This window comes from Thermobia domestica, chromosome 9, assembly GCF_964235325.1.
Source record: "Thermobia domestica chromosome 9, izTheDome1.hap1.1, whole genome shotgun sequence".
NCBI lineage: Eukaryota > Metazoa > Arthropoda > Insecta > Zygentoma > Lepismatidae > Thermobia > Thermobia domestica.
The window spans coordinates 177,331,964-177,356,266 of NC_137462.1; the positions used below are offsets into that span (position 1 = coordinate 177,331,964).

At 35.0% G+C, this 24,303-nt stretch overlaps 1 protein-coding gene across 2 annotated transcripts in view; it reads right to left on the minus strand.

The window, feature by feature from the left end:
• Nucleotides 1–24,303, minus strand: part of LOC145660455 (organic solute transporter subunit alpha) — an 80,726-nt gene that overhangs the window by 28,523 nt on the left and 27,900 nt on the right. For both annotated transcript variants that reach the window (XM_081725497.1, XM_081725496.1), the window contains exon 2: nt 2,409–2,560. In XM_081725497.1, the coding sequence (XP_081581623.1) occupies nt 2,409–2,560 (152 nt within the window). The remainder of the gene's footprint in view (nt 1–2,408; nt 2,561–24,303) is intronic.

Below are 24,303 nucleotides of genomic sequence, written 5' to 3' on the forward strand. Positions count from 1 at the left end.
AGTTCCCTGCGTATTTCCGCGTGCACCATTTCTTCTCTTGCTGAAATTTTACTGCTATTCCTAATTTGAACCCAAGTATCCTAAACACTAGTGCTCTTAAAACCTTCTAAAACTGAGAATCTGTTTGACACTTCAATCTGGTATTCCAATCTAGCCTGGTTTTCCTCTAATTTCTTTAAACAAAACCTTTTCCTTTTTATATATTGAATATTTCCTTTATTCAAAGATAATCTTTCTCTTATTATTGCTGCTACCAGATAGTGATCAGTGTCACAGTCAAGTCCTCTGAATGACCGGACATCAATTATGCTAGACTGCCTTTTTCTATCTACTAAACCGTGATCAATTTGATTGGATGTTCTTCCATCTAGCGAGGTCCATGTGTATTTATGAATATCGCTATGTGGGAATTTTATTCTTCACGATAAGGTTTTTGATGTTACTAAAGTCACGATTTTAACGCCGTTGTCATTACTTTCGTTATGAGGACTTTCTTTTCCTTTCGCATTGAAATCCCCAAATAGAATTTTCATATAGTATCGCGGGAGTTGGGCAAATACCCGTTCTACTACTTATAGATTAAAAGAAAATCTATAATTAACAAATTCAACCCATTTAATTGCTGGTATTAAGCGAACCGCAATTAAAATGCTATTTGTGTGGTCATATACAGAATAAAATTACAAAAGTTTACAATTATTACTAGAAATTAATGCTGTCACCTATTTCAAAAATTTTAAAAGCACATAGTTCCTAATGTATTGACATTCCATTTCTTATCGATAGTATGGAACGTTGTAAATAACTAAATTTTCATAACTGTTCTCCTAGTGGATTTGTATACAATCAAAGATAGTTTTGTGAAGTTTTAGTCCAAAAGAACCTCTTTAAGACAGTTCTTATTTGTAAAAAAAGATTGTGTCTAATGATCGTTTTTGGATGTATTTGTAATGATCGTTTTTGGATCTTGCAATGGTCTATCCAAGCAGCTTGATAAAAATTGAGCATATCATAACAAAAGCTGCTTCTCTTATATTTAAAAAAAGGCGGCGGCAAAAGTTTGGTATGGTAAACGTAAATCTACTTCGCCCGGGCGCCGAAATCTCTAGCTACGGCTCTGATCGTAGGCTTACTCTGATCGTAGAATGGCTAACAAGACAGAGGACAACGAAGCCCGTGAAATAATTCATTGTGGCAACGCTTCCGCATCTAACAATTGATAGATCTTGGCCACAACAACTTACCCCTTTTTTTTCGAGGGAGGTACGGGAAAACACACATCGACAGCAGCATCAGAAGGAGCACATTCGAAATAAAAAGGCTCTAGTAAGGAAGTTACATGGGAGTTTTAAGATAAATGATCCGACCTGAATGTTTCAACAGGTATCCTACTGTATTGAACTTTTCTTTTCTTTTCTTTTTCTTTTTTCCTTTTTTTTTTATACATATCTTTCAGTATCATGTTTAAATAATTCATACTATCTATATATATCTAACGAAACGTGAGTGATTTATATGTTGAAGAATATGTATACTCTTCTATAGGCAAATCAATACTAGATTATTGCATAATTATATATGTTGTTCAATTGGATAATTTGATTCAGACGTTTTATTTCGACGCACTTCAATGAATATATTCTTAATATTTATAAACGCTAGCATAGTGCTGAAGTGAAATACTCATTTCATTGTGTCAATTTAATTTCTTTATTGTGTTCTACTTACTTATTATGCATGTTTACTTAGGTTATATTGTAATAAGTGGACCTTTATTATTTACAGAACAAATAATAATAATAAAAATATTTAGTTTACCTTTCAAGTGTAAACACAAAACTAGCAATTACTTTGAAAGAACAAATCATTCTAATAACTTGAAGCAAATGTTTTGTTTTCAACATATTACTCTTGATTGAAACTAGCACTTCAAAATTTTTTATAAGCAAAGCTCTGAAACATATTTTCTTTGTTCTGGGTAAATATCCTGTTATGTGATAACTAGTTTTTCTGAAATCTTAGAAAGGGAAACGTCAGAGAAGTTTGGTTGCAATAATATATATATATATATATATATATATATATATATATATATATATATATATATATATATATATATATATATATATATATATATATATATATATATATATATATATATATACGCCCTCACAGTATTCATTAATTTTTTGGAGTTTTGAAAGTGTGTTTTCTGTTAAGAAAACTAATTGTAAGATAGCCTTTTTAGAAATGACTATTTTCCTGCAATCTAAACATGCATACATTCTAGTACTCGATTTTCAATGACCGTGACCTAGTTCTTTATTCTCAGCATAAAAAGTAAGCATATTACGTAGTGAAGTGCAAACCTGAGTGAAATTGGATATGCTGTGTTTGTATGTACTTACTGGGTAAACACTGAGAACCATAGCTGAAGGTCCTTTGGTGAGTCGTGGAGCTCGCGTGAGGACATTGCACAAAGCATCTGAGTACAGCAGCAGAGTGAAGAGAGTTGCTCCTCCTGCAACGGCCAGTAGTGCCAATCCCGGGAGTTCAACAGCTGGATTAAAAAAAAATTTAAAATAATTAATTACGTGATTGTTCATTTAGAGTTTAAGGGATTTTCTAATTCGTGAAATATAACAACAAAAACATTTAGAAGTAAAATTCTCTTTTATATATATATATATATATATATATATATATATATATATATATATATATATATATATATATATATATTAGTATATTGTAGCTTAAACTTAAATTCTTTGATTACATATGTTTCTAGTCAGAATTGCGTTTCATTTTTAACTATGAAATCAGTGTTTGCTTTGAAGAGGAAATAGTTTGATCTCATTCAACCCTTTCTAAAAGTCTCATATATATTTAGTTGCAATTAGGAATGGAACACATAATCGCAATTAGGAATGGAAATTTGATTTCTCTTAAAATTTCAAAATCAAGATGAATTTCACTGACTTATATTCAAGGAAGCTCACGTTATATTTTTAGTGAATCATTCACTTTTGCACTCTCCTGATTTATTAAATATTTTATTTCTCTCAGTTTTTAGAATCCAGAGTTCTTTTAGCCTTTTCTAACAACAGTTTGCATTCGAACCTGTCTTTAGGAGTATTTATTATTTATTCAGTTTAAGAGAAACCGAAAAAGGCACAAGGAGCATTGCATGTGCTGGATGACCTTCACTTACAGTATACTAATGAACAAAAATTTGTGTTCACTTCTCTAAAATCAGTATCATTGTGCTGTTTCCTACCTTTCGAAGTTTATCATCTGATTCTTTACATCTGTTTTTCCGAGTTAGTATGTTAATTACATTTCCAAGTGATTGTGTTTTAAAAACTCGTCTTGAAAAACGAGATAAATTACACGTAGCATTTTTGTTTTGATGACTAGTGATTGTTGCCAAAACATCAATTTGCTTGTCTAAAATCATGAATTGCTGTTATTTGCGTTATATTTCACATTCTTGCTCTTCATATATACTAATTCTTAATTGTATTATAAACTATATATTAAAATAACCTGACGAACTTCTAGCAAGTGCATTTTATTGGAAGAGTTCTGCAAAGAACTTCCTGATCATATGAGAGATGTCAAGAATTACGGATTTCATAAGTTTGTCAAAAGATGTTTTGCGTTGTAACTTCCTGACATAATAATGAAAGATAAGGAGGAATTCGGACTGAAGTTTGCCAAAGCCTAAATGTTAAAGCTGCTTTCGGGAATTTGGTTCATGAAATTAAAAAAAAAAAAAAGAAGAAGAAGAAGAAGTCAGACTCGTTTCATGTTGGAAAATTCGAATCAAAACTTTCCCTAATGGATACCGAACCCCTGCGCCGCATTCACAAAAAACACTCACGCTCACTATTCTGCTACTTCCAAGTCCATTGCTCTTGATATAGTAAAGAACAGCCGTTAGTTATAAACCAGCTTAGCAGTGAATGTATGTTGTACTGTGAATTCCTGTTCTGAAATCAAGGCAAAACAATAACCAGGAAGATTTTTATCATGTGGTAATTCTTTCAGTAAATAGCATTGAATAGAAGACATCTTATGAAACTTTCTTGATCGCATTTTAAAAGCTGAATCATGAGTCATTTTATACTGTTAAGTTATAATTGAAATATCCATTTATAGAATATGAACAATATTCTTACAGATGTTAGCATAAAACTTTCTTCAAATAAACTTTACCCCATTCGTAACCCACGTTTCTTAAAGTTTTCACAAATAAGTGATTGTACCATCCTGTAGGGAAGCAAAATCTTTTCAGGCACATTGAAAAAATCGATCGAAGAAAACTCTTCGTAGCCTTCCGTAATAGTTAAAAACAAAAATAGAAATTATAAAGTTGTAAATGAAATATAGATAATATGTCAATGACTTGGTAAACCCAAAGACAGTCAAACCCATGACTCACCAGGCTCATGACCCGGATTGACCCGGACAGACCCATAACCCAGAATCAGATGTAAAAATCAGTATTGGTGAGGTATTTTCAAATTGTGTCTTCAAAATTTTGTAGACTTTTAAGTAATGTATGGTCATGTCATTTAACAAAACTGTTGCTATACTAAAAATGAAAATGAAATGATATGTTTAACATTACACGATTATGCCATTTAGGGTAAAAGAGACGTACAATTAAAGTTTATGACCATGGAAGAATTGGTGGAACGAGTATATAAGAATAGACGGGAGAAGCCATGAACATGATGTCCATCACAGCTTACATGTCACATAGGTCTACGACATAATGCCATGTAGTTGTAGTGCCGAATTTCGTGTTTGTGCCGTTTTTACCCCGTGTTGCTAGTCTGTCATTTTGCACATTTTTACGATTATTGTTTAGTTGTTAAATGTTTGAAATTCGTCACTAGAGCTGCTATCTCTATTGTAGCCGAGCCTTCGTCAACAGCACCTCAGACGTCTCCAACGCATCACTTGTTCTGTTCAACTAATAGACGTCTGTTTTACTTAACTGCACACTAGGTGGGGAAGTTATCGAACTCTCCTCATGTAATTTTTGTTCCCATGATAGGTAATTCTTTTGAAGGGCCTCAATATTTTCGCACTCAACACAATATTTGTATCCATTTTTAATTGATGTTAAGGATAAATAAAGTTTGTAAAGAAAATTGATGATTTCACGTCGATTCTGTTATATGTATTACTAAATGCCACAATCGTCCTTAGATATCACTTTTATTCGTTTTGAAACGTTTAACGCAAAAAATCGACTCACAAAAGATGTGGTGTTATTAATCGTATTCTTAACATTGACAGCGAAGCGGCGTTAATGACTCGTATAAATGTGTGTGTATCATACTCCTTTACTGTGACTTCACATATTGGCTTCTTCGGTGAAGACTATTAAAGGTTATAGGAGCGTGTATTTGTGTGTTTAATCGCTTATTAGACGACGCTAAAAATAATAAAAGATGAAGCAGGAGCGAAATTGCTAGCTCATATAAACGGAAATAGCATAAAGACATTGCATCCTACAGTCTTTGAGATGAATAACCTTTCAAAGTAGGTCCCGGATGGAACAATGTTTGTTTTAGATATTAGCAAAATAATATCATTGTTAAACAGCATTGTCTCTATGGTTGTGTAAGAAAGAAGTCCTTGAAAATATGCAGGGTCACAATAAGTAGAAAAAATGTACACAATCTCTCTGTGAAATAACACAGTTTTGTGTAATAATCTTCAGAATCTCAAGTGCTTTGACTTTTAAATAGATGCGCTTGAAAGTTTAAGAAAGAGGTTCATCATAATCATTCGGTTTACGATTATTTACATATTACGAGGTTAAACGATAAAATATACATTTTTAGCTGATCACTCAATCTCTTTTTTTCTCATATTTAGTTTTGTCGCCCATTAGTATTCAGTGTAGTTGGGATAAAGATCTTTGGGTATAGTGTTGCAAACGAGACGAGAAGTACATTTTCAAATTCGAGACGAGATGAGAAATTTCTTGAGTCTCGTGGGTAACACTAATTCACCTAAGTTTTACATCTTAAACACTATTTAGTGTTACATGATTCATAGCATAAACAATATGAATTGATAAAGTGATCGTATGAACATAATGAAGAACATTTATTAACGTATCTATCTATATAAATAAAAATGTAAGTGACTATGTCTGTGACTTAATAACTCTTGAACCACGCGACCGATCTCGATTAAATTTTCAACATAGATGAGGTTCGGGCCTGGAATGGTTTTTAAGGTATATAAAAATGATTGAAAATGAGAGATAATAGTGTTGAATCCATAGTTTTCGGGGTCGCTGAAATGAACAATGACACTTTAGATGCCATTTAAATCCAAATTCAGCTCTACAACTTGGGAGAGGATATATATATATGATCGAAAATGATCGGTATCAGAGAGCGCTTCAGTAATAGTAAAAAGTGACTGACTAACGGAACACATTACTAATTTTTCTTATAAATATGGTTTAAATTATGTTACGTCACACACCGTTCGCGAACCTCTCATAACGCGGGAATATTCTTATACCTTTTAAATGAAATTAAGGAAAAATCAGGTCATAAATTTTGTATATAAATTTACAAAACGAAATAAGACGAAAATTATCGAGAATCTTCATAGAACTCATAGAGATCGAGACGAGACTTCTATAAAATGTACTAGTCGACAAAAAAAAAAAAATTTCTCGTTTCGTCTCGTCTCATAGACAACACTATTTGGCTATGCAGAAGTTAGGAGAATAATGAAGTATACGATCCAAGAGCGCCGATGCTGGGGTGGCCGGGGGGCCCGGGCTCCCCAAAGCTCATGTGGGCCCCCCTATTGTATTTATGAATATACAATATTTGGCATAATTTGAATGCAACTTGTCTTCAAATCCTTACATATATACCTTCTGCATCTGAATAGGCCCCCACAAATTAATTTACAGAGAAATCGGCGCCCTTGGTACGATCTCAGGGAAATGGTTAATAATAAGCTATAATTATTAATAACAATCCTGAATGGATTAGTTTGGGATAGGAAAGTTTGAACGACGAACTTGTCTGTCTGAGGCGAGCCAAGCGAGCATAGACCAGTGGTTACCATTCTTGAATAGTTGTGTGAATTTGATCGTCAGCTATCTAGACTGGTGTTTCCAGGGTTTCCCGTGTCGAATGCTGGGTTGGTACATTTAAATATAGGCTCTAGCCAACTTTCTTCCACTTCCTTTCCCTCTGGTTTTGGTTCTCGGCTATTCCAGTATAAATTGACTTCGCAGGCTGAATCTTGTAGTCTAATAAAGTAACCAAATAAACCAAAAGTCGTGAAGTTCGTTAGTTGTTAAACATTGTAGACATTGAATTCAGACACTAAATGATTCAGACATTCAGACCAGCAATCGCCAATCGTCCGATTGTCCGATAGTCAAAATTCTATGTTATATCCAAAATATAACTTTCTGTATGAAACAAATTTAATTCAAAACAATCCAAAATAAACCAATAATACTTCCACCTTTTGTCAAAAATATACGTTCCATAGAGTCTCTCTATCTGTATATTTGTTATGGTGCGATTGTTGAGGAACAATAATTCTAAAATAATTTAATTTCTTCTGTTATTGCACATAGAAATGGAAAAATGGGCAAAACATTTCTCAGAAACTGTAACGGTTTCCTTGGGCGAATGCTGAAAACGTTACAGTTCCTGCACTGTAAGTTTTATATTAAATGCACGAAAATAAAAATGAAATTAAGTTTCTAGTTCTGTGACCCACCATTATGACCTTGAGGCTAAAGGAAACAGCCAGTTAATGACAATGAATGATTATGAAAGAATTAGAAGTATGATAATTTGCGAGGAAAATGTAGAACCCCGAGAAAATCACACGAACAATATTATGCAACATAAAGTTACGTGGCCGGGAATAGAACTAAGGATCCTTCGTACCAGATATGAGCGTTCTCTACTGAACCACCTTGTCTTCCACGTAAAATTTGTATTTGAACTTGAAGGAGTTTTGAGAGCACAGCGAGAGAAAGTTACAATCAAGTAATAGGTTCTGAACAGACAACACCATATCTCTTCGTCAAATTCGATGTTACTTTCTGGACAAAAAGAAAATTTAATCGCAGCATTAACATAAAACTATGGTTGGCACCGTTCTTCGATAATCAGTGGCGGATCTAGAAGGTTAAAATTGAGGGGGGACAGCCAGAACACAGACAACGGTATGTATATCATGACTTTACTATAAACTTTTTAAAAATTATAAATAATGGCTTAAATTATTTTTGTCACTCAAAAACTGAGAGGTCTAGGTCCCCCAGCTCCGGGCCAGATCTGTCACTGCAGAGAATGCATTGTTTACAGCACTAACGTAATACTAGTGATTAATAATACTACGTACTTAACACAACAAAATATTTTCGGATAGTGATTCTGCCTGGAAATGTATTATAGCAGTAAATGTGGTAGAAGTAATGATCGACACAAGTTTCTTTGCTTTTAGGCCATGGCAATCCGAACTTAAAAATGGGTTTTGTTGTAAACAAACAATAACAACAACAAAAAAAGGATTTACATTTCATTCATCATTTTGTTCAGCACAATGAAATTTATCAATTGGCATAGTCTTTCCTTTGAACACTTTCTTTCATTAAATGTTAATAATATTGTAGCACTAGGTAAATTATGAAACTGTTTACAAGAAACTTTTTTCTTTATTTTACATGAATCAGGAAGAGTTAAGAGAAGATTCATGGGTGTCGTAATAAGAGGAAATTCTCATGAGAAAACTAAGCTACTTTTTCAGTAACCCTCTTGCATTTCTTTTATACTTTAGAAAAAAGTGCCAAATGTAATATTTATTTTCGTTCTAACAAAGAGAAGTCTTGTGTTAGTTGCTTGTGACTAACACACGAACACATAGAGTAGCATATAATTCAATATTCAACACAAGCTTTATCTTCTTATTGAAAAATCGCTTTCGGTTATCCTTTTATCACTTAACCAGTTCCGTGAGGTAAAAGTGAGAGTGCTTGGGAGAAAGCAGAATGGGAGAAAGTGATGCTAAGTTCACATAAACATTACTTCCGAGTTCTTATGATCTCTGTGGAGTTATGTCATAAATTGTAAACATCTCGGAAGAAGACAAGAACAGGTGGGATATTTTGAGTAATTTTCTTGTAAAGTTGCTGGTAGATTAAAAAAAGTGTCGAACGAGAATTGTTTCAAGTTCTCACTTTAAAAGAAAGAGGAGGTTGTATTCACTTTCTGTTGAGGTCACTCACCATCTTTGATGGTACGAAATTAAATACCGTTCTTTAACTACAGGCGAAAGATCATTGCTAGTAATCTCATGTGCACAGCATTACAAACCAGAATGGTGTTCGTTCGTGGTGAAGTGGCTAAGCACAGCTTGCTTTGCGCGTAGTCGCAGATTCGAACTCGGGAGAGGAATTTTTGTCTCAAATATAATTACGAGTAATAGTTAGGATTGCATTTTAAGCAATAGGTCGTGTCTCATGTACCTTCGGTTAAATTTTAATAAATCAATCAATCACTAACGAGAAGTTAAAGACAAAGCTCTGCACATAATATCTATAGATGGATCAAACTGATATAGTACAGATAATTATTGTGTACTAATTAATTGAAAATCTTTAGATTAAAGCACTCCTTCCCCTTTATTTTTCGGTTTAACGTCTCACGCAGGGCTGGATTAACCTATCTGGAGGCCCGGGCCTAGAAAAACTATGTGGCCCCTGCTAATTTCATTTAGTAAATTCTGTGAAAGTACAGTAGGAAAATTAGGGGAATATGTTTCATATTTTTGGTCATATTTCAGTTTATGATGATGATTGTACCTTTGTGATTCTTTTTAGATAGCCAGTTGAGATTTTGATTAGAGTGGAGGTCTTTGTCCACCTGGAGGCCCGGTACTATAGCCCTCTAAGCCCCCCATTAATCCGGCCCTGGTTTTTCACGGTTATGCTCTCTCAGTTAAGAAAGACGATGATGATGATATTAAATGAAATGGTGGAATGAAGAAAGTGAGAAGAAACGGAAGGAAAAAAACAATATAGACGGTGTTTCTTCATTAGACCTATAAACCCCTGTTGACGCGAGCTGTAATCGAACCAGATACCCCACGCACTCTAACATTAACACACAGCTTCCCTCCCCTATACGTCTAATCTGCTTCGCACATTAGTTGGTGAGCTCTGTTATGAAGTTTTAATTCAGAAATACATTGTCACAAGCAACAAAGTATTGTATGGCTACGTCTTTTACAAGATTGAGGAGGATACTTACTTTGTTTTAAATATAATATCCTCTAACACGTTTGAATGAATAGGAAGGACAATGGCGTCACCATCTACATATGTAGCACATTTATAACTCCAATGACAAGCTTCTATGAATAAAAATAATTTGCAGTGAAATCATATACTGTACACACACACACACACACACACACACACACACATATATATATATATATATATATATATATATATTGGAGTTTAATGTCCCACGATAACGAATGAAGTGGGAGGGCAATTTAATAAACGTTATATCAAAATCTGTCCTGGTTTTAAATATTAGCGCTGAAGAAAATCGCTATTCTAATAACTTTTTTGAATATTCGTTATTCGAATAAATTGTTCGACTGATAAATTGTTTTCCATTTCAATAAGAAACATTAATAAATTGAATTTCGTGTTCTAATATTCGAATATACAATTACTTGAAATTATCACATGATTACTTACATAAAAGGCACACATAGAAGCATGACTTAAATTCTAGGGAGCTGAAGAGAGTTTCGCTCCCTGTTCAATGAGACGAGTGTCATATAACACGCCATCATGGTGTTAAATTAGTAAATTAGTGAGGTTTAGTCACGACAAGTAGGGCGAGGAATATTACTTACTTTCAAGTAAGTTTCTTTTTATGGTAAATAATAGGCCTAGTATTATGTTGGACGAATGAAATGTCCACCCTAAGTGTGACATTTTCAAAGGCTACAACTATACACTTTTACCATCGCTCACCTCAGTGATGATTTCAGACGATTTCTCCGGAGGGGCGAGGATTTCAATACACAGGGGGTTAAAGTAGTAACGCGAAGATACTGGTAACCTTTATTGGGCACAATCGAAGATTTGCCCTGGAGAGGAATTTTAAAGGCGGGGAATTTTGTCCCCGGGCCATACCCTGAAATTATAACTGGCTCACCCAATGATTGGATTTCGTAGCTAAAGAAGTCTGAATCTGCGATGTGAAGAAGTCCTCAACCGCACGTTGCACAGCCCGATTATTAGGAAGGCCTTACCTTCCAAAAGTGCTCGAGAACGCGAAATCTTTACTGTTCTACCCTCGTACTAATCCAATGCCTCTCTGAAGATAAGCAGCCTTAGCCTTTGCGGGGCCTAGGGCGAGGGATCGTCGCGGGGTCCTTAACCTTTTATCAGTTGCATGTCACAATATCAAAATTAAAAGTGTCGACAACATAATATTACCTTTCAAAATATCAAGAAGATATAAAATTATTCTCGATTTCAGCTGTGTATTTGTTTACAAATGGCAATATTACAGTGCTGTTTAACAGAGCAATATTTCATTTACTATCAAGAATAGTGAAGAAGTATTTGGTTTTTAACAACTTTTCTTAAAATTTTGTTTTTGCTTGCCATGCGTTTTTAAATTAATTTTGTGGGACGCTATATGGGAAACACTCCCTTGCAAAGGTTTAATATGTGAAATAAGTTTTGATAGTATTCTACTTCAACAAAACGCCGCTAGAATACCAGAAAATCTTTGAGTTTTACGTCCCACGTTTATGCCGGCTAGGCTAACGGAGACGGTGATGATGAGAAATGAATGAAATGATGGAATGAAGAAAGTGGAATGAAACGGGAGAACCTCGAGAAAACCCAATCGCACGGTGTTTGTTTACCGCAAAGTTCACTTGGCGCGAGCTGGGATCGAACCAGGGACTCCATGCACAGAGGTGAGAGCTGTACCTTTGAGCCACCGCGGCCCAACTAGAATACCAGACTTCGCTATGAAAACAGCAGACTCGTGGTCTGAAGTGTGGCTCCCTTCTAATGTCAAAGGTAATTTCCCATTTACATAATCCTTTAAACGTCAAAAGACATTCCATAATACGGTGATTATTATATAAGTACGCCCTTTTCTTAATTTAAACATTTACAGAGCAATGGACATGATTAACAGTCATTTACAAGAGATTCATTGCTACTCGACAACAAAAATGGGCTCAGTGGTAGAGCGTTCACCTCTTATGCATGGGGTCACGGGTTCAAACCCTGTTCCCGCCAAGTGAACTTTGTGATGGACAAACACCGTGTGTGGGGGTTTCGTCGGGGTTATCCCGTTTCCTCCCACTTTTTTCATTCCACCATTTCATTCATTGCTCATCATCACCGTCTCCTTTAGCCTAGCCGGCATAACCGTAGGACGCAAAACTCAAAAATTTCATTTCATTTCGACAACAAAATGGATTTGACATTAAGTTATATACAGAACATCTTCCACAATATCTTCAAATAGGTCTACATTTTTGTTGATGACTGTGCATTGTACGAATGCATGTGAGTGCTTATCTTTAAGTGGTAATTAGTATGAACTAACAACTAAAACTTCCTTACTTGTTTCGCTACAAATAAGCAGAGCACTACATACAAGATGTGTACGGTTGTTGAGTAAGGAATCTCTTTATTAACTTATTTAGTAAATTACTTTAAAACCAAATATTATTTCATCAATAGCATGTATATATATCGTTTATTGTTTACTTAAATAAAACTGGTGGTAGGCAAGTAGCGAACAAAGAGTTGTACGTTTGAGAAGAACTGAAGAGCGAATACTTTTTTGTTTTTAAGTGACAGCAAAGTAATTTATGGTTCTGATCACGGAAATGGTACGAACTTGATATAATCAAGGTTTCACTACTCAATGAGAAAGTTTGAAGAAAGGAGAAGCGAATTCTATTCTTCCTTCACTGCTGCTGACTAATGAAGGAAGTACTGTTAACTCAACCCACTGTTGCCAAACAATGTAATTTTTAACATATCTTAGCAGTGGTCGAATTAGAAAAAAAGTACCACCAGTATGCTCGTTTGTATATAGACCTGTTTTATTTATTTATTTATTTTTTTTTTACAGCTGATGTGATTTTTGGCATCTTAATTTGCTGCAGGTATAACACAAGTTCAACTCGATTCTTTTACTACAGGGTTTTGTGGTTCAAGCAATTCCTATGATTCCAGGAGAAGGAATGAGATTTATTCCTATAAAATACACGTAAAAGACAAAGACAGGATAAAAATAAGTGTTGAAGAAAAGGTGGGGAAAATACTAAAAGTTCATGAATTCCTCATTATCGAAGCTCCACTGGTATCTAGATTAGTAATGTATCTTACATTGATTGGTTCGTTGATAATTAACATCCATTTTGAGCTTTTCTGAGGCGAGACGAGACAAGATTTTTGTGACGAGACTCGGGAAACAGAGCTCTTCCAATAGAATTCACGACTCATTATCGAGACGAGACAGCCTCAGTTCTGGTCTTTTGTGTATTCCTGTATCAGCACCAAACTTACATGATACTGGATCTACTGTTTCACATGGGTCCGAAACCACTACGCTGGCTTGTATCGTAGAGGAGTGGCCCTAACACGGATCAAACCCGAGAGCCGCTCACACAAAGAGCATGCGTTGTACATTTGGCCACGAGGTGGCACTGGTACCCGATGTTGTTCCTGAAATTGTCAAATATCTAGTGCCACAGAAGATATTATATTATTGGACGGACTCCTGGTCCACATGACAAATCCATACGGTTGACTAACTACATTTTGTTTTCATCTAAGAATTATAATTGAGAATCAACTATAATATTCCGCCCTTTCTTAATTTTCATAATATCTTCTGCCCTTCAAAAAATATGTTATTCTCAGGGTCATAACCACCTTCTTTATTCTCTTTTAGTTATCGTATATGCCCGTGTAATGTCCAAAAATTTCATTTCAGTCACATTTTTACCAAAAATTTCAATTAAAATTTCAGGGTACGAACATTGCACGAGTCTTTCATTTCGTAAGTTTGATTACTGATACTGGCATCATGTTTGAAGCAAATGAAAGGTGTTTAGAAAGTAAACGAAAATATCACGATTCAATATTGCTATATACAGTACTAATTTACTCATATTTTAGCTGTTCCTTTCGTATTTGTTGGGAAATACTCCTATTTCCCTATTCCTTAAATAGTAGAGAGTAGAAAAACATTGAATTTAAATGTGGAAATACTAGTGCATACAGTACACGAGATAATATTTTTCAACCTGTACATCGCGAAGCATTGAGGTGTGGGCATTAGGCGGGCTTATAGTAGACGGTATCTCCAATATATATAATTCTTTTGTTCCACATTTCTGATAATATTTCCTCGTTGTTTTATATAGAGTTCCACTCAGCTGATTTCCACCATTGTTTTACATGTCTACATTTCGAAATTTACTTATTTTTTCAACGTTCTTTTATAATACTCACATTTCTATCAGTTTCTTCGTAGGTATTCATGATAATCTCACGTCTCTTTATAATTTGCAATGTCTTCATATTCCACCATTTTTTCTGTAAAATCCTTCCGTACCCTTGCTTGTTTCCCTCGTAATTTGTTATCTTAGCTTGACTTTCTGTACATTATTTTTCTTTCTTCTGTTTCCAAATATTCCTGTCCCTCTTTAACATATCTGTGCTTCTGTATACCGTTACCATCTTTCGAACCACTTATCAAAGGTGCCTGAGAAATTGTTTTGGAAGAAGAATGTTGGTTTAGACACTGGAAAACATTTCCGAGGTCACACCTAAATGGAAAACGTCTGTGTCGCAATGATTTTTTTAACTTTGAAAATAAACAGAAATCTTTGGAAACAAGACCTGTGAGTTGTGTGGATGAATACTTCTTCAATAAGGCTGGGAAAGTATCACGATTTTGGATCATTGAGGTATTTTGTCTCATAAACTTGACTTAAAGCTATGCTAGACTGGAGCTGCGATGCCACTACCGTGTCCTCCAAGACGACTATTCCTATTTGAATAATAAAAAAAATTGTAATTGGTAATAACTAAAAAGATAATAAAGATAGGATAATGAACTTCGGTCTACTACTTCTTCAAAATATGTTTAACAACGCAAAAACAACTATAGCTGTAAATTAATATATGTAAAAGTTGTATCAATCAGAATATCGCAGATCTTATTTTCCCTGCTATCTTGTGCTCAAACTGACTTCTTTTAGATACTAGACTAGAGTCTCTCTATTTCAGATGTCCCCTGCTGACGCTGCTGTCAATCTGTGTTTTCCCGTATCTCCTTCGAAAGAGGAAGGACAAGTTTCTGCGGCCGAGATCTTTCAGTTGTTGGATGCGGAAGCGTTGCCACGATGAATTATTTCACGGACTTCGCTGTACTCTGTCTTGTTAGCCATTCGAAGTAGTCTACGATCCTCACTCGTCGAGATCAACGCCTGGATGTCAAACTGGCAACACAGTTGAGATAATTCATTTTTCCCTTACGCGAAGGAAGAGTGTCCTCCATAAGAGGGTGGCGGGGATGGGACCAAAAAATGTTTCACATATTTTCCGAGGGCACACTTGAAATAGAAAGGATCTAGCCAGATTTGTGTTCCTTGTGTATATATATGTATGTCTGTGTGTGTGAGAGAGAAAGATTGGGTCTAGGTCAAAACTCCCACAGCCAAAACTCCCACACTCAAGAAATGTCAAAACGCCCACACAATCGGTCATAACTCCCTCACAAATGGACAAATCTCCCAAATGCGCGAACGGTCATAACTCCCACAGCCAAAAACCCCACAATCAAGAGATGTCAAAACGCCCACAGAATCGGTCATAACTCCCACACAAATGGACAAAACACCCACACGATAGCAACGGTCACAAGCTCAAGTGGTAGAGCGTTGGCTTCGCATTCGGGAGGTCGTGGGTTCGAATCCCGCTGCCGACCATCCTGACTGAGGTTTTCCAGGGTTTCCCTCAGTCCTACCAGGCAAATGCCGGGATGGTACCTAGTAAACAGGCCCTGGCCGATACCTTCCCAAGTCCTTTCCATGGTTATTGTTGTTGTTGTTATCCAGTGTAAAATGGCCTCTGAGCTGTATCTGGTGATTGTTAAATAAATAAATAAATAAATGGACAAAACTCCCATACGCAGAAATTGTCACAACCGCCACACAAATTGACAAAACTCCCACACAATCGGACAAATCTCCCACACTTTGAAATGATCCTGGTTGCACGTGTTGTAAGTTTCACGCGCTAAAATAATAAAAAAGAAGTACAAGGGTGTTTTGATCGTTCGTGCATTTGGGAGATTTGTCCATTTGTGTGGGAATTATGACCGTTTATGGGGTCGTTTTGATATTTCTTGAGTGTGGGAGTTTTGTCCATTTGTGTGGCAGATTTGTCCATTTATGTGGGGATTGTGGCCGTTGCTATGTGTGGGAGTTTTGGTTGTGGGAATTATGACCGTTCGTGGATTTGGGAGATTTGCCCATTTGTGTGGGAGTTATGACCATTTGTGTGGGCGTTTTGACATTTTCTGAGTGTGGGAGTTTTGGCTGTGGGAGTTTTGACCTGCTCCCGAAAGATTCACTGCTGACAGACTGATCACAGCTGTCTGGTGCAGTACGCTCTGAGGCAACGGTAGCACAGAAGGGACATGACACATATGGTCTAGCCAGTATAGCCTGTAGGAGCGTGCTTGATATTGCTATACAGCTATAGGTACCCAATTTTCTAGCATATAAGAAAGTATCTTGGAGTAGTTCCTAGTTCATTTAATAGCATTTTATGGATATTATCTCGACCACAATTTTTTTAATATTTTTTAAATTGTTTTTAAGTTACTCACTATAATTAAATATATAGAATTGGGAGCGTTGGGAAAGACAATTAATAACTAAATAAATACATTTCTGTCGTTATAAATAAAGGAGTTTGGTAACAAGAGATCTGAAGAACAAAATTATAAGAGCTTGTACAATTTATCATCTACACAACACAACTGCCTACACTGTTCCACATAAATAAGCAACTCTAAAGAACGTGGTATAGGGGAAGTGTAGTTCTCATCTAACATTTGTATGAGAACAAAGTGACATGTACAAACTGCAAACAGAAAGAACTGCAAACAGTGCAAGTGCCTCTGTGTCATGTGAATGGCACCTCAGCAACAAAGATTTGCTTTCTTTCTAGAACAAACCACAATCTAGAATTGACCCAGTCTGCAGACAGTGAAGTGATGGATTATGCATCAGATTTCAAGTGGACGCCTTGAAATAAATCGTAGACATAATTCGAGTGACGTTCACCGTTGAATAATTGGGCTACTGAAAATGTATTGGTCCTGAGTGGAAGCGACATGTAAACACAATGTGAATAAAAGTGTCGTGTCAAGGTTGTGGGAAAGCTTGCAAAATTGTCCTACTGTCAGTAGACATTATGGGAAGGCCGCCCAAGGATGATATCCGTGCGTGATGACCAGTTTATCAGAATCACTGCCAGTCGTAACCATTAGTCTGAGTTGGCATACGCTTTGTTTCAAGCTATGAGACAATATATTAGTCGTGAGCAAAAATGTGCGCGATACACCTGGTGTCAGGACCATATTGAATGGAGAGAAAACCAGTGGAAACGAATAATGTTCTCTGTTTAGTCTGATTCCGAACAGATACTCCTGTGGAGAGAGCCAGGAACACGATATTACTGTAACTTAACTGCTGAAAGATAGTCCTTTGAAGGTGGTTCAATCATAGTGTGGTGTTTGATCATCTGGATGGAAAACGGACTTCCATATTGTGGAACATGAAAATTTTACTTCACAATATTATCGGGATAATATTATTCATACACATGTTCGCAATTTCCGTGGAGCATTTGGTCTGGACCGGACTCCCTTTCTATGGATAGAAATGCACGCCTACACCGTGGATATCTTGTATCCGATTATCTAGAAGGGTACCCATATTGAGTGGCCTGCATCAGTGCTTAAAGTGACATCAGATGAGATGACGGTATGGAACAATTATGACCACTTAGAGCAGCAATTTTGACAGAACGCTAAAGAGTATAGCTATTCTTGAAATTTTTGCACCGTTTTTGACATGAAAAATCTATAGAAAGAGAGAGAGAGAGAGGACTAATATAGTAAATTTTTTACTCCCCACTATCATCAGCCTAACAGAAATATTTATAAAACGATTTTGCTTGAACATATCGGCGATCTAAAAGTGGAAGAACATGGATGGTAAGTTTATTTAAACATCGCATTTACAATAACATAGCGATCCAACGCGGCCTTTAATTGGATTAAAACAAGAAAACACATATATGTCCATATGCTTTTTCATCTGTTTTTCAAGGCTTTGCAGGCACTCTTGTCTCGTCTCTAGTATCTATTTGCTTCCCAATCTCATTTCCATTTTCAAAAGATTCTTCTGTCTAGTGTTCAAACAATAATTTTCTTATAATTGAAAAAAACAGAAGTCCGGTCAATGTTAAAATTTTGAATTTAAAAAAAAGTCCTGTCAATCCCAAAGGCAGATCCTGGTTAAAAAATTTAAGCGGAAGGTATGGTAGTTAGAATTTTTTTAGTGTGGGGGACGGGGTTGCTCGCACAAATGTTGAAAAAACCAAAAGCACAAATTCTGCCAATGAATAGGGTGATAGGGAACTGTTATTTCTTTTGAAGGAGCAGCAACGAAGTATTTGATATTACAAACATATTTTTTGACTCAATGCTAACGTCGTACTCATTTCTATGTGTAAAATCTTTTTTTTTTTTTTTGCATGCATATTACAATTTAAATCAATTATTTTTACCGGTATGCCATACCAGCTGATTTTCTAACTTTCAGATGCATAACCGGCTCATACCGGCTCACTTTAAGCACTGGCCTGCATACTCACTGGACTTTAATCTAATTGAGCTTGTTTGGAATGATCTTGAGCGAAGAATAGTGCTGCGCAATCTACTTCCACGAACAATTCCTGAACTGCCGACAGTCCTATTAGAGGAATAACTTCATTTTCCTCAATATCTGATAAACAATGAGATCCGAGGCGTGGAGGCCAGATATTGTATTTGTGTGTCTGCTCGAGATGATCACACTCCGTATTAACAGCCTATGCACTCTCTGATTTCAGTTTGTAATGTATGGGTATTGTGGTTCGGAATTTTCTGGCCACCCTGTACACCATATTTTCATTGTTGTTGTTCTTTGTGTTGCATTCTGCATCTGTACCCTACTCGCCTTAGTTTTGTTTTCAGAAAATAGTTTTTAAAAAAATGTAAAACTCGCTTTGAATAGTAAACTTGTGGATTTCCTCGAAACAAGCGAGTTATGCCATATTGTCAGAGTATTAATGAAATATCTATTTATGAAATATAAAAAAAATCACCTGAGTCGTTTTTGAGAAAACAGTAAAAAAAGAAAAAAACGCAAGATTAAACTACTTTTAGATTGTTCCAGAGGCTTACTAATGAAATATTGATATATGAAATATAAACAAAATCGTTAGAGCGGTTTTCTAGAAAACTGCATTTTTCAGCCTTCAGTAAATTACCTTTAGTTTTGTGAGTACGAAGAAAATTCGAACTCTCTCCTCTAGTGAATTTTATTTTTAAAAAAATGTTTAAAATTTGGTGCGGATACATCGAACAATGTGGCCTGCAGTCAAGTGAACACGTTTCCATTGGGATGAATGGATAAACAGGCATCCAAAAATAACTTTTCGGCTTATAGGGGCCAGAAACGTGTAAATCCGTTGAAATCTCGAATTAGATTATTGCTGGAGAGTAAAAATAAAACTAATCATTCTCTGTAACTTTATTTTTTTTAACATAAATTGGTAAGAACTCAGATTTTCCTTCGCAGTAGATTCAAAATAAAAATCCATTAAAACCTATACCAAAAAGTTGAAATAAAGGTATGCATAAGTTTATTTCTTTCAATCTCGTATTATATTGTGTTAAATTTTTCTAAGTTTGAATGAGGGGCGGCAAAACATTAAATCTGGTCCTGCACACAGATATGATACTCCTAACAGCAATGGTCATACTCCAAACAGCGGCACACATACTCTTAACAGTGGCGCAATACTACTTCTGATAACCAGTTTTGGAGAACTTGCTAGAAAACATTATTATTATTATTTTCTGAGCTGGAAATGTTAGTTTTGATGGAAACATGTCCTTCCCCGCATTGATGTAAATTGTCATCCCACATAACCTTGTTCGCGTTTGTCACTTTCGTTTCCTTCCGGAATATTTACACTCGTCTTCCAGAACTTATGACCTTGCTAAGCCACTTTTGTTCACTGTCTCTTCTCTCTTGTGTTGAAATGTACAGCGTGTTTTATGCTCAATTTCTCCTGTTATTAGGGTTGGATATTTGTAAACATTTCAATCGTTGGGAAAACCTTGCACACAAAAATATTCGTGTGTAATGGTTTGTGAAACAAAATCATTAACCTACCTATCAAGGTCTACTTGTTGCTTTAAGCACGTGCAAAAATAAATGTTTTGTTAACAACATATTTTCACTTTAAAGTGTTACTTACTAGTTAAGTTTTTTCACAAGTTCATCTACTTCTATTGGCATAGCACTTTTTTTTATTTCTTCTGTATTTCAGGAAATAGACTGAAAATTTTGACCTATGGTAACTCAGAATACTCAGAAAAAAATAGGTAGCCAAGCGGGAACATACAAACAATTCATGCATACCATCCATCACATGCATAAATATACATATCAAATGAAGCTCAGTGGAAACCGGTAAAAGAAAGAAAAGTTTTCATTCACATTGCAGTCTTCACTTTTGACAGTAAAGAGTACATGGATAGTAAGCTGTTACGAACTACTCTTGTCTTTATGTGAGTGGAACCCACGAGCCAATGCTGTTCCTTCTACTGTGCCTGTTGGTACGACCGAAAGTGGGTCCATTTCAAAGTGGATTTTAATTCTCCGAGTAAAGGAAACTGTATGAAGACAGATCAGACGTGTAGACTGGTGAGCTAGGATCTCCCATTGGAGTATATAGATAGTAAAAATATATCCAAATACACATTTAAAGCAATTATGGTCTCTATTTATGTATATGTTTAACTGTTCTAGCCAAAGGCATGGTCCAGCGCACTTACCCTAACATAGCTAGGAGAGGCCACTAAGTTAGTAGATCAAGGATAAGGTGGCCAGTTACTTCCCCTGTTGTTCAAAAAAAGGACTATAACAATATGGAAATTGAGAGCTGGGTAATAGATGTTTAGAATTAGGATTGGAGGTACTACGCATACAAGAGCTGAGAAATTATAGCTTCAACACGTATAGTCGCTTGTATACATCAAATAATCCTCCTATATAAAGGACTCTGATTGTCTTCAGTACCAGGGAGCCAGAACCTTCAAAGAGAAAAAATGAACTCCTGGTAATTGGAAAAAGAAAAGAAAAGAAAAGGTTTCTCTTGGTAAATTCAGCATTTAAATTATTTATTAAGTAAAATCGCTTTTAAACAGCTATTATTATTATTATTATTATTATTATTATTATTATTATTATTATTATTATTATTATTATTATTATTATATTGTGGCCTACTTATTTTACTCTAGTTAACAGGAGAGAAATTAAATAACACAAGTGGACATGTAGGTCATTTAGCATATAACCTTTGGACATTTGGATTAGTATAATAAGTATTTTAGTCTGAATATATGAATAAATGAAAACGTAACCATCATTACATAATTTCATGTTGCGATTTCTATTTACAATTATGTTTTCTGCACTGTTACGGAAAATTACACTGAAAATATCTTAATAAGAATACATAATAGTTTAACGCAGACTTCATACATAGCAGTAGCGATTTCTCCATGGAAGAGAGGGAACAGCTTGTTCCCTTCTTTTAGTGCATATCTGAGTAAGATTTACCTTATTTTAAACCCTGTATTTTCTAGGGGGAATAAAGTCCCATCGCTGCCTTAATGCATTGCAGATCCATATCGTCTATTTTGCAAGGGTGCAACGCCGTTCAACATTCAGTTGTTGTCGGTGATGTGAGGAATGTTTTCTTCCGGATAAACCCGAGCAGATACGGATATAGCGAAGAATGGAAGAAACCAAGGGAAGCTGTGAACTTGACCTATTCCATTCGGTTCTATCCACTGTAGTGGGCATAGTGGAATTCAGCACTTCATACAATTCACTTTGTTTATGTAATTTTAATTTGCTAAGAAATAAAGGAATTTGTTCATTCTTTTGTATAACATTGTATGTGATATTGTATCACTTTTTAAAATAAAAACTATAAAGCTTAGTTAAACTTTGGAAATAAGACGGAATATGAATGGTAGCTGTCCTAGGTTCACAAATTTGGAAATTTCGTCTTGTACAGAAATGAAGAAGTCAGTGTATGATAGATTAATTGAAATTATGTCCTTTTTGTTCATTGATCTTTATGATAAAGTAGTTTATTTCAAATGGCAAGCCTACCCTTACCTTACAGAATTTAGAACAAAAATGAAATCTTAATGTAATTTCCTAAGTAGTCACCTAATTCTACGAAATGCTTTAACTGAGTGTTCATCGAGTAGTAAATTGTCATATTAGCCATGTTTATTTTGTTACTGAAAAGGTGTTTGGAAAATGTCTTAAAATTCAGTGAACATTTTAAATGTAAATAGTGGATGATATTAATAATCTCAAAACCATTTCCATCCAAGCACTGTGTAAAGATATTCAATTATACAAGGATCGACTGTCAAATAGATTACCAACATCTCTATGAGATATTTAAAAACAATAAAAATGTAAAAGCAAACAGGAAAAAGAAAATGTATGATTAGTGCTAAAAGACTCTTTTATTATTTTTAAAATCAAGAACTGGAGTATAGAAGACATAGAGAAGGTAGGAAGTCAATGAACCAGAACAACTACATTAAACTACTAAATTTGATTGTAAGATATGATTAGAAAGTTGCAAACTATTTGCTGAACGCAACTACGTTTGCTTCCAATAAAATTCAAAGTCCTTAACGTCCCACGATTACGTCATTTAGGCTAAAGAAGACGAATGTTATGAAATAATTCGTGGAATGATTGTGAGGAAAAGGAAGAACTCCGAGAAAACCCATGAACATAATATTTCATGTTGATCACATGCTAATATTACCATATGTTTGACAGTGCGAAGGGTATATTACTATTCACGAGCTCTTCCCCCACCCGAAACAGCACCACACACCACTAATACATTGTATTCTTAAGTAGTATTATTTGTAACCAGCCTGGTATTGTGACATTCCTCACGTTGTTGTTTTTGGAGGATACTCATCAGTGTTCACCATCTTTTACAGCTTAACAAAAATATTGACAAACTTTGATGAATAACACAGGAATAGGATTACTCAAACAAATATTTCGTTTTTCTGTTTTTGTTTAGTTTTCACAGAAGCTTCTATCATACATCATGTTTGCCTCCTTGATTTGTCTAAATATCCTAAATTTACAATTCTCTATGTCTAGCAATCAGTTTATGCACAGTTGGATTGTCTAAACACCACTGTATCAACTTAAATGTTTTAGTTTGTTTTAGTTTAGCACAATACTACAAAATATAATTATTTAAACAAAATACCAGGAAGGTTTATTTACAATGAACTCAAAGGGTAAAAGTACAAGGTTCCGTACTTAAGTTAATAGAATTATGATAAGAAGTTATCCTTATTTGTATATCATTAGTACTATAATATATTATTTCGTTCTGTTCTTCCATCAAAATATTAATAATTTTCACTAATATTTCGGTTGACAAAAACTTCTGAGTATGAGTTACAGGACAGTAACATTGTAGGATTGTCCTTCTACAGAAATCCCCCACTTATAACTACCACTACTACGTTCATGATTGACTCCTCTCTCGGTGCTCTTAATAACTGCTTCTCAATGCAAATTATTAATATATATATATATATATCAATAATACTGATAACGATACTACTACTACTACTATTACTACTACTACTACTACTACTACTACTACTACTACTACTACTACTACTACTACTACTACTAATAATAATAATAATAATAATAATAATAATAATAATAATAATAATTAGACTTCCAAAGGTATCAGGTTGTAAAGAAAGTTATTGCGGTTTTTGTTACTTC